The 11,571-nt window shown below is 43.9% G+C and overlaps 1 protein-coding gene across 1 annotated transcript in view; it reads right to left on the bottom strand.

The window, feature by feature from the left end:
• The window catches only part of SCML4 (Scm polycomb group protein like 4), a 92,899-nt gene that overhangs the window by 24,953 nt on the left and 56,375 nt on the right, over positions 1 to 11,571 (bottom strand). Inside the window, exons 3-5 of the mRNA XM_011360690.1 lie at positions 8,282 to 8,411; positions 5,922 to 6,122; positions 1,195 to 1,389 (exon numbers count right to left, since the gene is read on the bottom strand). Coding sequence (XP_011358992.1) covers positions 1,195 to 1,389; positions 5,922 to 6,122; positions 8,282 to 8,411 — 526 coding nt within the window. The remainder of the gene's footprint in view (positions 1 to 1,194; positions 1,390 to 5,921; positions 6,123 to 8,281; positions 8,412 to 11,571) is intronic.

Raw genomic sequence — 11,571 nt, 5'->3', positions numbered from 1 at the left:
AGGGTGATCACTTTGTAAGTTATATAAAAGTCTAATCACTATGTTGTACACCTTAAACTTATATAATATTTTATGTTAAATGTAATTGAAAATTAAATTTAAAAAAATGTTTATCCTTCCCTGCTGTCCTCCTAAGCTTAAGATATGGCCATTCTTATTATAAGTGTCCTTTTGTTGAATGTTCTAAGGCTTTCTGTGAGCACATATCTGCAGATGTATCAGTTTGTAATGGTCGCTCAATGTATTTCTTTTATCCAAAGATAGGGTCTCACATGGTTCTTGAAACAGAAGAGGGTTCAGCAAATGTCTGCAGAATGACATAATGACTAGATTCCAGTTTCACTGTCTATGTATGTGTTCATTATATATCAACAACATTACTTCCGAAGAAAGAAAACAGGCAACATTTCTGTTCAGCCTTGGGAAACTGGAAGCCAGAACCTGGAGTCATGTTTAACTCTTTGCAAATCCATAGCTCAGGGATGCTCAGTGGGGGAAGACACCTCCCTTTAGTATCTAGCCCCTGGGGCAGACATCATTGTGGCAAGTTTGCCCATGTGGCCTTGCTGCCCTCCCCATTGGCCACTTTCCCATGTTGAGCTCTTCTGGGGCTAGTGGTACAAAAGGCACTCAATCCCTGGGTCACTTTATGTCCTGTGATGAGAAAGAAACACTAACTCTCACTGGAAGACATATTTGATTTATGGCCTGGTCAAATTCTTGCAATAATAGACACTCTGGTACACCTTTTATTTACATGGATAGGCATCTGAGGCCTCCAGCTGGAACCAATGTAATCAATTCTTTAGCCCTAGTTTTTTCAGGATTTCTTAGTCTCATAATCAATAAGGATGAATAAATACCCAAGAGTCTTAATTAGAGGAGAGTGAAGAAAATAAATCACTCATTATATGTAATGTGGTCTCACTGTCTAAGTTCTAATAACATAGGCCTAAAAGCCATAATGAAGTAATCTCTTCCCACTGCAGCCTGGATGGGCTTGGTCTAGGTATCCTTGGTCTTCACCAGCCCTAATTGCTCCCGGGCATCGCAGAGAGGCAGTTTGTGGGCCTCCAGCAAGAGAGCTCTGAGGAGCTGTGGCTCCTCCCTCACCAGCAGATTCACCTCTGCCAGGAGGAGAAGGCCACCTGGGGTGGTCTGCAGGCATGGGGAGGACAAACGGACAAAGCCTACCTGACTCCATCCTGCCTTCTTGGTTCTCCTGGGTTTCCTCGGAGGCACTGGAGCCCCTGGGGAAGGGCTGGTGGCTGAAGAGGTCATCACACAGGAGGCTTCGGCACAGCTTGGCAAGGAAGCGAAGGACGTACCCGATGCTGTTCACCACAGGCAGGCTCCGCAGGTGCTGTTTCCCATCAAAGGACGCAGAGACTGGAAAACCAGAGACAGCGCCTCAGAGCAGGGGCACTGGAGAAAGCCACGAGTCCATCAGCCATGGGCAAGAGGCTTTCATTTGTTTAGTTTTGTTTTGTTTTTAACTAGGCTTTATTTGGACTTCAACCTGTTTTTTCATAAATATCCTGTTTCTGTTCCAGGATCTCATCTAGGAGACCACATTGGGTGTAGTTTTCATGTCTCCTTAATCTCCTCTGGTTTGTGACTGTTTGTCAGTCTTTCCTTGTTTACCATGACCTTGAGAGTTTTGAAGTGAACTGGTCAGGTATTTTGTAAAATGTCCCTTGACTTGGGTCTGATGCTTTTCTCACAATTTGACTGGAGTGATGAGTTTTTGAGGAGGAAAACCATAGGGTGAAGCGCCCTCCTCGTTGTATCAGATCAGGGATATAGGATGTCCACATGACATCACTGGGGTGTTAACCTTCATCACCTAGCCAACACGACGTTTGCCACACTTCTTTACTGTATTCTCAATTCTCTTATTTCCTTGGAAATAAGTCACAAGGTCCTGCCCACACTCAAGGGTAGTGGAGGAATTAAGCTCTACCTCCTGGAGAGGGGAGAGCCTCTATATCATTTGAAATTCTTTTATAAGGAAGAATTGTCCTTTTTCCTCTATTCATTCATCCATTCATTCATTCACTCGCTCATTCAATCATTTATTGATATCAGTACAGACTCAATATGTTTATTTTGTACTGTGGGTTTTCCAATACTACATTATTTATTTTGTTACTCAAATTCTTCCAGCTTTCATCTTTGGAAGCTTTCAGGTTGACTCCTGTGTCCCTATGACATGCCTCCATTTTTTTTTGTTTCTGTTTTTTTAGCACATCTTTGGTTAATGACACTTTAATATGCTCCAGGTTCATCTTGCATTTTTTCTGCTTCAGCCCTAATATCAGCCATCTGGTTGATTTCTTGGTTCCTTTATTGAAGAGTGATGTTTAGAAACAAGACTTGGGCACTGGATGTGCTTGTTGCTACTGGGGTGTCAGCAGTTCTGCGGCCTTGCAGTGGAAAAAGCTAAGAAATGTATGTATGTATACTATCCCATTATAATTATTTATCTAAATATTTGATGATTAGATAGACAGATGATAGATAGATAGATAGATAGATAATAGATAGATAGATAGATAGATAGAACTAGATATATACATATATTGAAAAAAAAACTTGAGTTTGTACTGAGGTCTCTAATCCAGCATCACAGAGTTCAGGGTTATTCTAGCCTTCTGGGGAAAAGTCTTTATAAAAGAACAGTAATCTCTCCACAGTGATGCTAGATCAGACTTGATTTCTATAGGGTTACCAGAATGTAGAAGAAACACCAGTTCTTCTAAATGACTAGAGTGTGTTCTTTTTGGTAATTCTCCTCGCAGCTCTGTCTCACCCCAAGAAGCTTGCACCCCACCCCACTGTGAAGAGCACACAGGAGATCCCAAACAGGACATTCTCCCCCTTAGGCCTCCACCACTCAGTGTCAACACCTAGAGAGCAGCTCGGTTTTTTACATTGTATTTCCCAAACACTGGCAGACAGCAAGGGCTGGGGCAGAGGTGACCAGAGCTAGTTTTGATTTCAGAACTCAAGAACAAACAAACAAACAAACAAATCACTCATTTTAATTAGAAATCGAAAGAAGCCATTTCTTTTGTGTAGCTCTTTAGAGTTTGATAAGAGTTTTCATATTCATCTCATTTAGGCCTCCTGACTATCCCAGGAGGACAGGGGACAAAAGGTTATTACCCGATGTTACATATAAGGAAACTACAGAGAGGTCCTGGAATGTTTTTTCTAGTTCATGTGGCTTCTAAGTGGATTTACCTGTCATTTTAATACTCCAGGTGACTGAGATAGATAAGCCAGTCAAAAAGCCCCCAAGATGCTCACCAAGGGTGTTGACCCAGCCATTCAGATGCTCTAGAAATTCCCTCTTAGCCTGAGTACTGTTGCTTGCCTCCAGTACTTTAAAAGACTGGGTGTGTTGGAAATTGAAGCCAAGTATCAGGCCTCTCTCAAAGTCCGTGTGCACGCATTCCTGGAGGTGCCTGGGAAATCACATAAGTGGGAAAATTCCCACTTATTTTAATGATTATTAATTATAATGGGATAGTATATATATACATATATACTCCTTCCACCTTCCAGAAGAAGATGTGAAATTGTCAGATCATGAAATCCACTCCCGTGAGAAAAGGTGGCTAAGGCAAAGCACCCCAGCAGGTATGCTGGGAATAAGTTGTGGGGTACTGCGATACTACTCCCCTCAGCCATTGGGGTGTCCCGAGGCCAAGCCAGAGCAGTTTGGTTCCTTTAGCCCACTGTGCCAGCACCAGTGTCACCATTGTATTCCATGTATTCTGCCATGGGAATATTTAGAAAGCAGTGATCCAAGGATCAGGTTCTATGTGGAGAGCGGGAGAGCCTAGCTATTTCTCCTTGAGTCCTTCCCTAAACCACCTGAGTGCTGTCACTTACTCTCCTTGCTTAGCTTCCAATCACCATCGGTAACGTACAAGACCACCTTGCCACTTCACAGCCTCAAGGTGATGGCATGAGGAGTCTTCTCAATGCTTCTGCATTCTTACAGACACTAAGACCAAGTGCTCAGCTCTGGCCTTCCCAGGAATCCTTCAGCCAAGGGAAACTTGGCAAGTCTCTGCCCACACTTGTGTTGGTGTCAGGCTCCTTCCCAGTGCCAAGGCCCCTGAGGCCACAGCAAGGCTGAGCAGGCAAGGAGGGAAAACAGGATCAGCTCTTCCAGCTTTGCGGGGAGGGACCATAAAGAAACAGTTAGGTAGGACTCACTCAAGAGGCCCTAGCTTTCTTTAAACACCAGGTCTGTGTGTTCAAAGGCTTGCTATTTAGCAGGAAAAAGGACAAGGCCTTTGATCTCAGACTGCGGCCCAGGATTGAGATCCTGGCTCTCAGACAGAAACCAGGAGAAGAACGGCCAAGCAACTCTTGGAAGGCCAGACAACAGGACTCTTCTCTTGGCCTCTTTTGGTGCAGCCCTTCTTCCTTATATCTCTGTTCACATCTGCTAAAGTCTCTTAAAAGTTATTCTGGGTCAGACACCTGCACTCGGACCTTGCCAAGTTCTATTTTAATCAATTACCAGCAAGTCAGACCCAGCTTCCTGCTTGGAGGAAACTCCAGAAGGCAGGCTGAATCAATTGGAGCTGGGGAAGCTGTGTTGGACACACTTGCCAGCCCCAAGCCCTGGGGATCTGGGGTTAAATAAAACGCCCCTGCTTTTGTTCTTCAGGGAGCTGCCACATTAAAGGTCTCTCTTCCTTGACCCTTTCTTAGCCAGCCAGCAGGGTCACCTGCATGGCCCCAGTGTTGGCAAATTTTCTCCCTTTTTCTTGGTGATATGCAGGCCATGTCCATGATGCTGGGCCAGAGAAAACAACAGGCTTTGGAGTCAAGACATCTTACAAAGACCTGATCCTCTGAGGCTTAAGGGCAGGTGGTGACTCTTGCCCATTGCGGAGAGCCGCCAATAAGACAGAAAGAGCCTCTGCAGGCAAACATGTGAAGTGGGCAAAGCTCCTGAATCTGCTGCTCACTTATGGTGACAACTTCCACTCCCTCCATAAGCTGTTGGGTCATGGCTGAAACTGGAGGAGGGCAGTGACAATGACAGAAGGGATTGACCTTGAAGGCTCTTGTTTAAAAAAACACGCCCTTTGAGATGGGGTTGAGTTCATGAGCTTTCCCCACTGCCCTGCATGGTGATTAGTGCTATGAAAAGGGAATGGAGCAGAGTAAGGGAGAATAGAGAGTGACAAGGGCTGATATTTTAGAAAAGGTGGTCAGGGGGGGCTCCTTGAAAATAAAGCATTTGAGTAGAAAGCTGAAAGAAATCCAGGAGCAAGTCATATGGACAGCTGGGAAAGAACATTCTAGAAAGAGAATAGCAGGTGCAAAGACCCTAGGGCAAGAACATGGCCGGAGGACAGAGGAAGAACAGCAGGGAGGCTACCATGGCCAGAGCAGAGTAGGGAACTCGAGAGAAGTGACCAGGAGATCAAAGAGGGAGCCAGGGCCAGGTCATATAGGGCCTGTAGGCCCTCATAGGACGTGGGCTTTTTCTTGGAGTGACATGGGAGCGTTTAGAGCATTGGAGGGGCATGATCTGACTTAGATTTTTAAAAGAACCAGAGTGGTTGCTGCAGGTGGTGAAAAGTGGCTGGATTCTGGTTATAATTTGAAGTTAGAGCAATAAGGTTTATTGATGGGTTGAAAGTGAGGGTAGTAGAAAGAGAAGTGTCAAGGTGAGGTTTCAGATGTCCAGCTTTCTTGTCCAGGTCTGGAAGCATCTTCTTCTTGAGCCCTGAAAGGCCTTCAGCACACAGGCTCGTGAAGAGCCCTGGAGCCCAATAGAGAGAGTACAGACCCTGACCTCAGCCACAGTCCCCCAAGCCTGAGAATGGCTGCTTTCCTCTTCGGAGACTCCTATGGCCATCCTCATACAACCTGCTCCAGCGCCTTACCCGACACCATCTCGCCACCATAGCCCTGCTTGACCAGAGAGAAGACCAGCTTCTGCTGGTGGGCACAGTCGATGCACGCTTGCACAGCCTGCTGCAGCACCGCCGATGGCCTCTCGGGCCCGAAGTGCTCGGGGAGCTGCTGAACCTTCCTCCTTTCCAGGTAGGGCCCTGCGTTGGCTTGCTTGTTGATGTAGAGGCAAACTGTGGAAACAGAGACCCACAAAGCCCTCAGCATCTGTGCACATTGGGCCAGGGGGCTGCTCCCATGTGCTCAGGGATGCGTCAGCCATGTCCCGTTGGCCCGGGCCTTGGAAAACATGGAAATGGCAAAAGTGGGACTGCTTCTTCCCACTTAATAAGTAAAAGAGGCAAAGGAGCCAATCACCCCAACTGCCAAGGCTTGCTCTCAAGTGGCCTCCTGGTTGGGGACAGATGGACAGGTGGGGCCCCTTTGGTGTACTCAAATCTGAATTATAGACAGTTATGGAGACCTATGTGGACTGCATTTACAGAGCATTTCCATGCTGGGCATGTACACATACAAAATCTTCCCTCCTCCTCCAAGGGAACAGTCAAGCTCCACATAATGTTTACCACTTTTTTTAATTAACCTTTGATGAATAAAAAAAAAAATCAAGATAATGTTGATTACTCCAAAAACTGTGTTTCAGCCTCTAAATTCAGCCATTCCTTTAGATGAGCCCAAACAATGGTTTGCACACTTTTAAAGTAATATCTAACACTAGTAAAAAAATTTTGAGCACATCTTCCAAAATGTGTTTATTTATAAAGAGGTTATACATATTCTTATCTGTATTAATGTATTGTGTACGTGTTAAAACATAACCAAGAAATAGAATTTTTTAAAGAATGAGATGCAAACAAATATTAATAGTAGGTGACATATTCTACACATTAATGACACTGCTCTTATGTTTCCCGCCCCCCACCCCAGAGCATGAGCACCTTGCCTAGGAGGCCAGTAATGCAAAGGATTGTTGAAGAGGGACTTTTAGAGGACACTTATAGGATTTGGAAGGATTAAACAGTAATAACAAAGGTGAAGAAAATTAGTTTCTATTGATCACCTATTATATTCCAGTCGCTTAAGATATTTTATCTTATTTAATCCTTAGGACAAGCCTGGGAATAGGTATTATTCCTTCTTTACTAATGAAGAAACTGAGGCTTCAAGTGGTTAGATGGATACTCATAAAGTCTATAATTACTGATGCAACAGGGATTTGGATTCAAGTCTTTCTGATATCAAGGCCTGTGCTCTTTTCATTCTATGAGGCTGTCTTCTCCTCTACTCATCCCAGATAATTAAGGAAATATAATTAATAAGAGACCTTTATGCCAGACACTGTGCTAGGTCTTACAGAGAAAATGGTGAACCAAACTAATGAGGTCCCTGGCTTCATAGAGCTTAGGGCCCAGTATGGGAGGCAGACCTACTCAGAGAGTCACAGGAACTGATATGGGACTGTGGCTGTGAGACACACTGTGAGGTGCTCAGACAGCCAATCCTGGGGGCCCTGGCAGGAAGCCCATAAAGTAGGCAGGTATGCTTGAGCTGAAATAAAGGGAGAAATAGTGTCACTAGAAGGAAGATCATTCTAGATGGAGGGAAGAGACTATGCTAAGATCCTGTGACGGGCCCTGGGGACTGAGGACTTGTTGGCCATTTTAACAAGTTTGGTCTTTACCTAAGAGCAATGGGAGGAGAAATAAGGGATTTAAGTGGGATGGGAGTGGGGAGTGGGGTTGTGATGAAGGGGGACTGTGTTTGTGTGTATGTGTGTGTGTGTGTGTGTGTGTGTGTGTGTGTGTGTGAGAGAGAGAGAGAGAGAGAGAGAGAGAGAGAGAGAGAGCATCTGATTGTTGCTACTCTTACAAAGGAACTGTTGGTTTGTGGGTGCCCCATAAGGCACTGGGCTGTGCACGATCCTGACTGGATTAGAGGGTGCCAGGTGGGACTAAGGGAGATTAGGAACCTTAGGAGATCTGGAAGTACAAACACAAGGATAGAAACTCCTCAAGGTAAGCAGGCTCACTATTGATGCAAAGTAAACCTGGCTCTAAAGAGAAAAACTGGGCCACCAACCACTCTTTCTAGTCCTACCCCAAGGCAAGCAGCTGAACCCAAGATGCGCTGAAAACCAAGTTTCAAATAATCCAAGCTGTGAGCACACTTAAACTCGTGTGCTCAAAGAATCTGGTCATCCTAGCTACTGTCCAGCTAATATGATAACTAAATACCTCATTTGAGGTACTCGGTAGCAGCTTTCTAGTACACAAAGTGACCGTTAGATGATGGGCAGCCCATCACAGTCTTGGAGTTCATTTGCCTGACCTACCTGTGAGAGCCTGCGGGGCTGCCAAGCTGGGTATGGTGGCTGCGTCCTGAGGGATGGAGCTGAGGTCAGGCTCTGGGGTACTCCGAGGAGGTGAGAGGGCTAAAGGAGTCATAAGAACCCGAGACTTGAGCTGCAAGAGAGAGCCCATTTGGTCAATGAAAATCTGAAAATTATCTCCACACTCTCTCAGAATCTTTTCTAGATGGTAGTTAGCCATTGCTACTTGGTCATGCATTCACACCTTTCTACCGTGCAGCTTTGGTGCTGAACTTCAAATTCAAGTCCACGTTCAAGATTCATGTTTGGGGTCACATTCAGAGATCAGCTCTACCCTTATAGTAGAGCCACCCAGAAAATGACTGTGTCAGTCAATGGGTATGGGAGCACATAGAGATCTGAATAGATCCTGAGCACAGGATGCAGGATAGGAGATAGTTCTTAACCTGTGCTTCCTAGAATCTTGTGGACAAGGCTTCCCCCGACAGCTACGCAGAGACTGAACCCGAAGTTCTCCTCACTTTCTGCTCACAAAGATCACTGATCATGTTGGAAAGAAAAAGTAAGGGCTATTTCTCTAAAGGGCTGACATACTGCTCAGTGTTTATTTCTTGCAGTCGAGACTATCGAAGGTAGCCTGAGTGTGGACTTGAGTGCATGCTCCACTGGTGAGAAGTAGCCACCTTCAAGGTCTCACTTGAAACCACAAATGAGGAGCTGAAATTTGCTTTTATGGATTAAGGAGGAGATGAATGGTTTATGATGTCAACACCAACAAGTCATTCTCTTAAACTGAGGTTTGACAGACAAGTTTTAATCTTAACTCTCCAACCCAAAATAATAAATAAGTCAGCCACTTCACATTTTCACCACTGACCTGGGCCTGGACCCCACTCCAGACCAATTAAGTCAACCTCTGGGAATGGGACACAGGCTTATGGAGTTTTTAAAGATACTCAGATGATTCCAATACAATTAAGATTGAGGACGACTGCTCAACACTAGTGCTTTTCAACTTTAAGGTGCAATCAATCACCTGGCGGGTCTCATTAAAACACAGATTCTGATTCAGGAGACCTGGGGTGGGGCCTGAGATTCTGCATTTCTAACATGCTCCCAGGTAGTACCGATGCTGCTGCTCCATGGGCCACACTTTGAGTAGCAAGGGCGTACATTCTATTGTTATTACAGATGTAGTACCCAACCATATCTGAACTTGTTTAGGATAAAATAATACTAATAGTCATAAAGAACTAGTATTCTTACTGCTAGTTATGCAACCATTTCACATTCGTTCATTTATTCATTCAACAAATACATATCGAGCACCTATTGTAAGCCACACACTCTTATAGCTGCTTGGGATACAACAGGGAACAAAGCAGACAAAAATTTTTGCTCTCATGTAACTGGCATTCTTTGTCAGAGGGGAGACAGACAATAAACAAAATAAATAAGTAAATGATATAGCATGTTAGAGGACAATAAGAGCCGAAGGTGAAAATAAAGAGGGAAAGGTCATGGGAAGTACAATCGTGAAGTTGTACTTTGGATTAAAATTTTAAAAATAAGGTGGTTAAGGTAATTCTTGGGTGGCGCTGCACAAAGATTTGAAGGAGGTAAGGGAGCAAGTCGTGCCATTGCCTATGGGAAGAATATCCCAGTGAATGAGACTATCAAGTGCAAAGGTCCTGAGGCAGGAATAATTCCTGGAGTGTTTGTACAACTGCAAGGAGGCCAGAGTGAGATTGGAGAAGTAATAAAGTCAGCAAGGTTTTGCAGGACACTGTAAGTTCTCTGACTTTTATTCTGAGCTTTTTTGAGCAGAGGAACTACAGGATCTGAACAGACATATTAATAATCCTTCTAACTGTTGTGTTGAGAAGAGATGAAAGGGGCAAAGGGGGAAGAACCACTAATCTAGAGTAGATGAGAGATGATGGTAGATCGGATCAGGGTAATAGCAGTAAAAGTGATGAGAAGTGGACAGGTTCTGGATAGATTTTGAAGGTGGAACCAGTAGGACTTACTGACACATTGGATGTGGTGTGCATGAGAGAGAGAAAGAAGTCAAAGATGATTCCAAGGGTTTGGGCCAGGAAGTCTGCAGGTGGACTAAGATTCCTTTTTTGGGGAGCAGAGGGAGGAGTATGAGAGTGTAGGGGAATAGGGGAGACTAGAGGTTAGTTTTGTACATGTCAAGTTCAAGATGTCCAGGTCTAAGTAGAGATGTTAAGTAGACAATTTCACATACTGGAGTAAGGAATTCTGGTGGAAAATATAAATGGAGATTTAATTTGAGAATCATCAATATAAGGTTGATATTTAAGGCCATGATAATGAATGGGATCATCAGAGAATTGAAATTGAGTGTAGATGGAGAAGAGAAGGATCCAAGCATTGAGCCTTATAAGGCTTCAACATAAGAAGGTGGAGAGTTGAGGAGGAACCAGAAAAAGAAACTAGGAAAGACATCTAGTGGGGCAGAAAGACAACTGGGAGAGTGTGGCATTATGGGAGCCAAATGGAGAAAGTGTTTCATGACAGAGAGAGTGATTCACTACGTCAAATGCTCTGATCAGACAAGGAAGACCAGAAGTGGCCATTACATGTAGCAACTTTCTAGTAAGAGAGGTTGTAGTGAAGTGGGTGGGATAAGTAACCGATTGGAATAAACTCAAGGAATTATGAGAAGAGAGGCATTGGGATCAGGAAGTAAAGTCAGTTCTTTCAAGGAATCTTGAAATGGGGCATGGAGAATTAACTATAACAAGAGGGGAAAGTAGGATCAAAAGGTTTTGCCCCACAATGAGATATCATCTCATACCCATTAGGATGGTTACTATCAAAAATAAAAACAAAAAATAACAAGTGTTGGTGAGGATGTGGTCAAATTGGAACATTTGTGCACTGTTGGTGGGAATGTAAAGTGGTGCAGTATGGCAGTTCCTCAAAAATTTAAAAATAGAATTACCCAGCAATTTTACTTCTGGGTATATAGCTAAAAGAATCGGAAGCAGGATCTCCAAGAGATAGTATAGTCATGTTAATAACAACATTATTCACAATAGTCATTGTGGAAAAAACTACAAAAGTCCATTGACAGAAAAATGAGTAAACAAACTGTGGTATATATATACAAGGAAATAGTACTCAGCCTTAAAAAGGAAGAAAATTCTGACACATGCTACAACATGGATAGAATTTGAGGACATTATGCTAAGTGAAATAAACCAGTCACAAAAAAGATAAATATCATATAATTTCACTTATATGAAACCAAGAATAGTCAA

This window comes from Pteropus vampyrus, unplaced genomic scaffold (genome assembly GCF_000151845.1).
Source record: "Pteropus vampyrus isolate Shadow unplaced genomic scaffold, Pvam_2.0 Scaffold58, whole genome shotgun sequence".
NCBI classification, from domain to species: Eukaryota; Metazoa; Chordata; class Mammalia; order Chiroptera; family Pteropodidae; genus Pteropus; species Pteropus vampyrus.
Note: the sequence above shows the minus strand (reverse complement) of the source record. Positions and strands in the feature narration are given on the sequence as shown.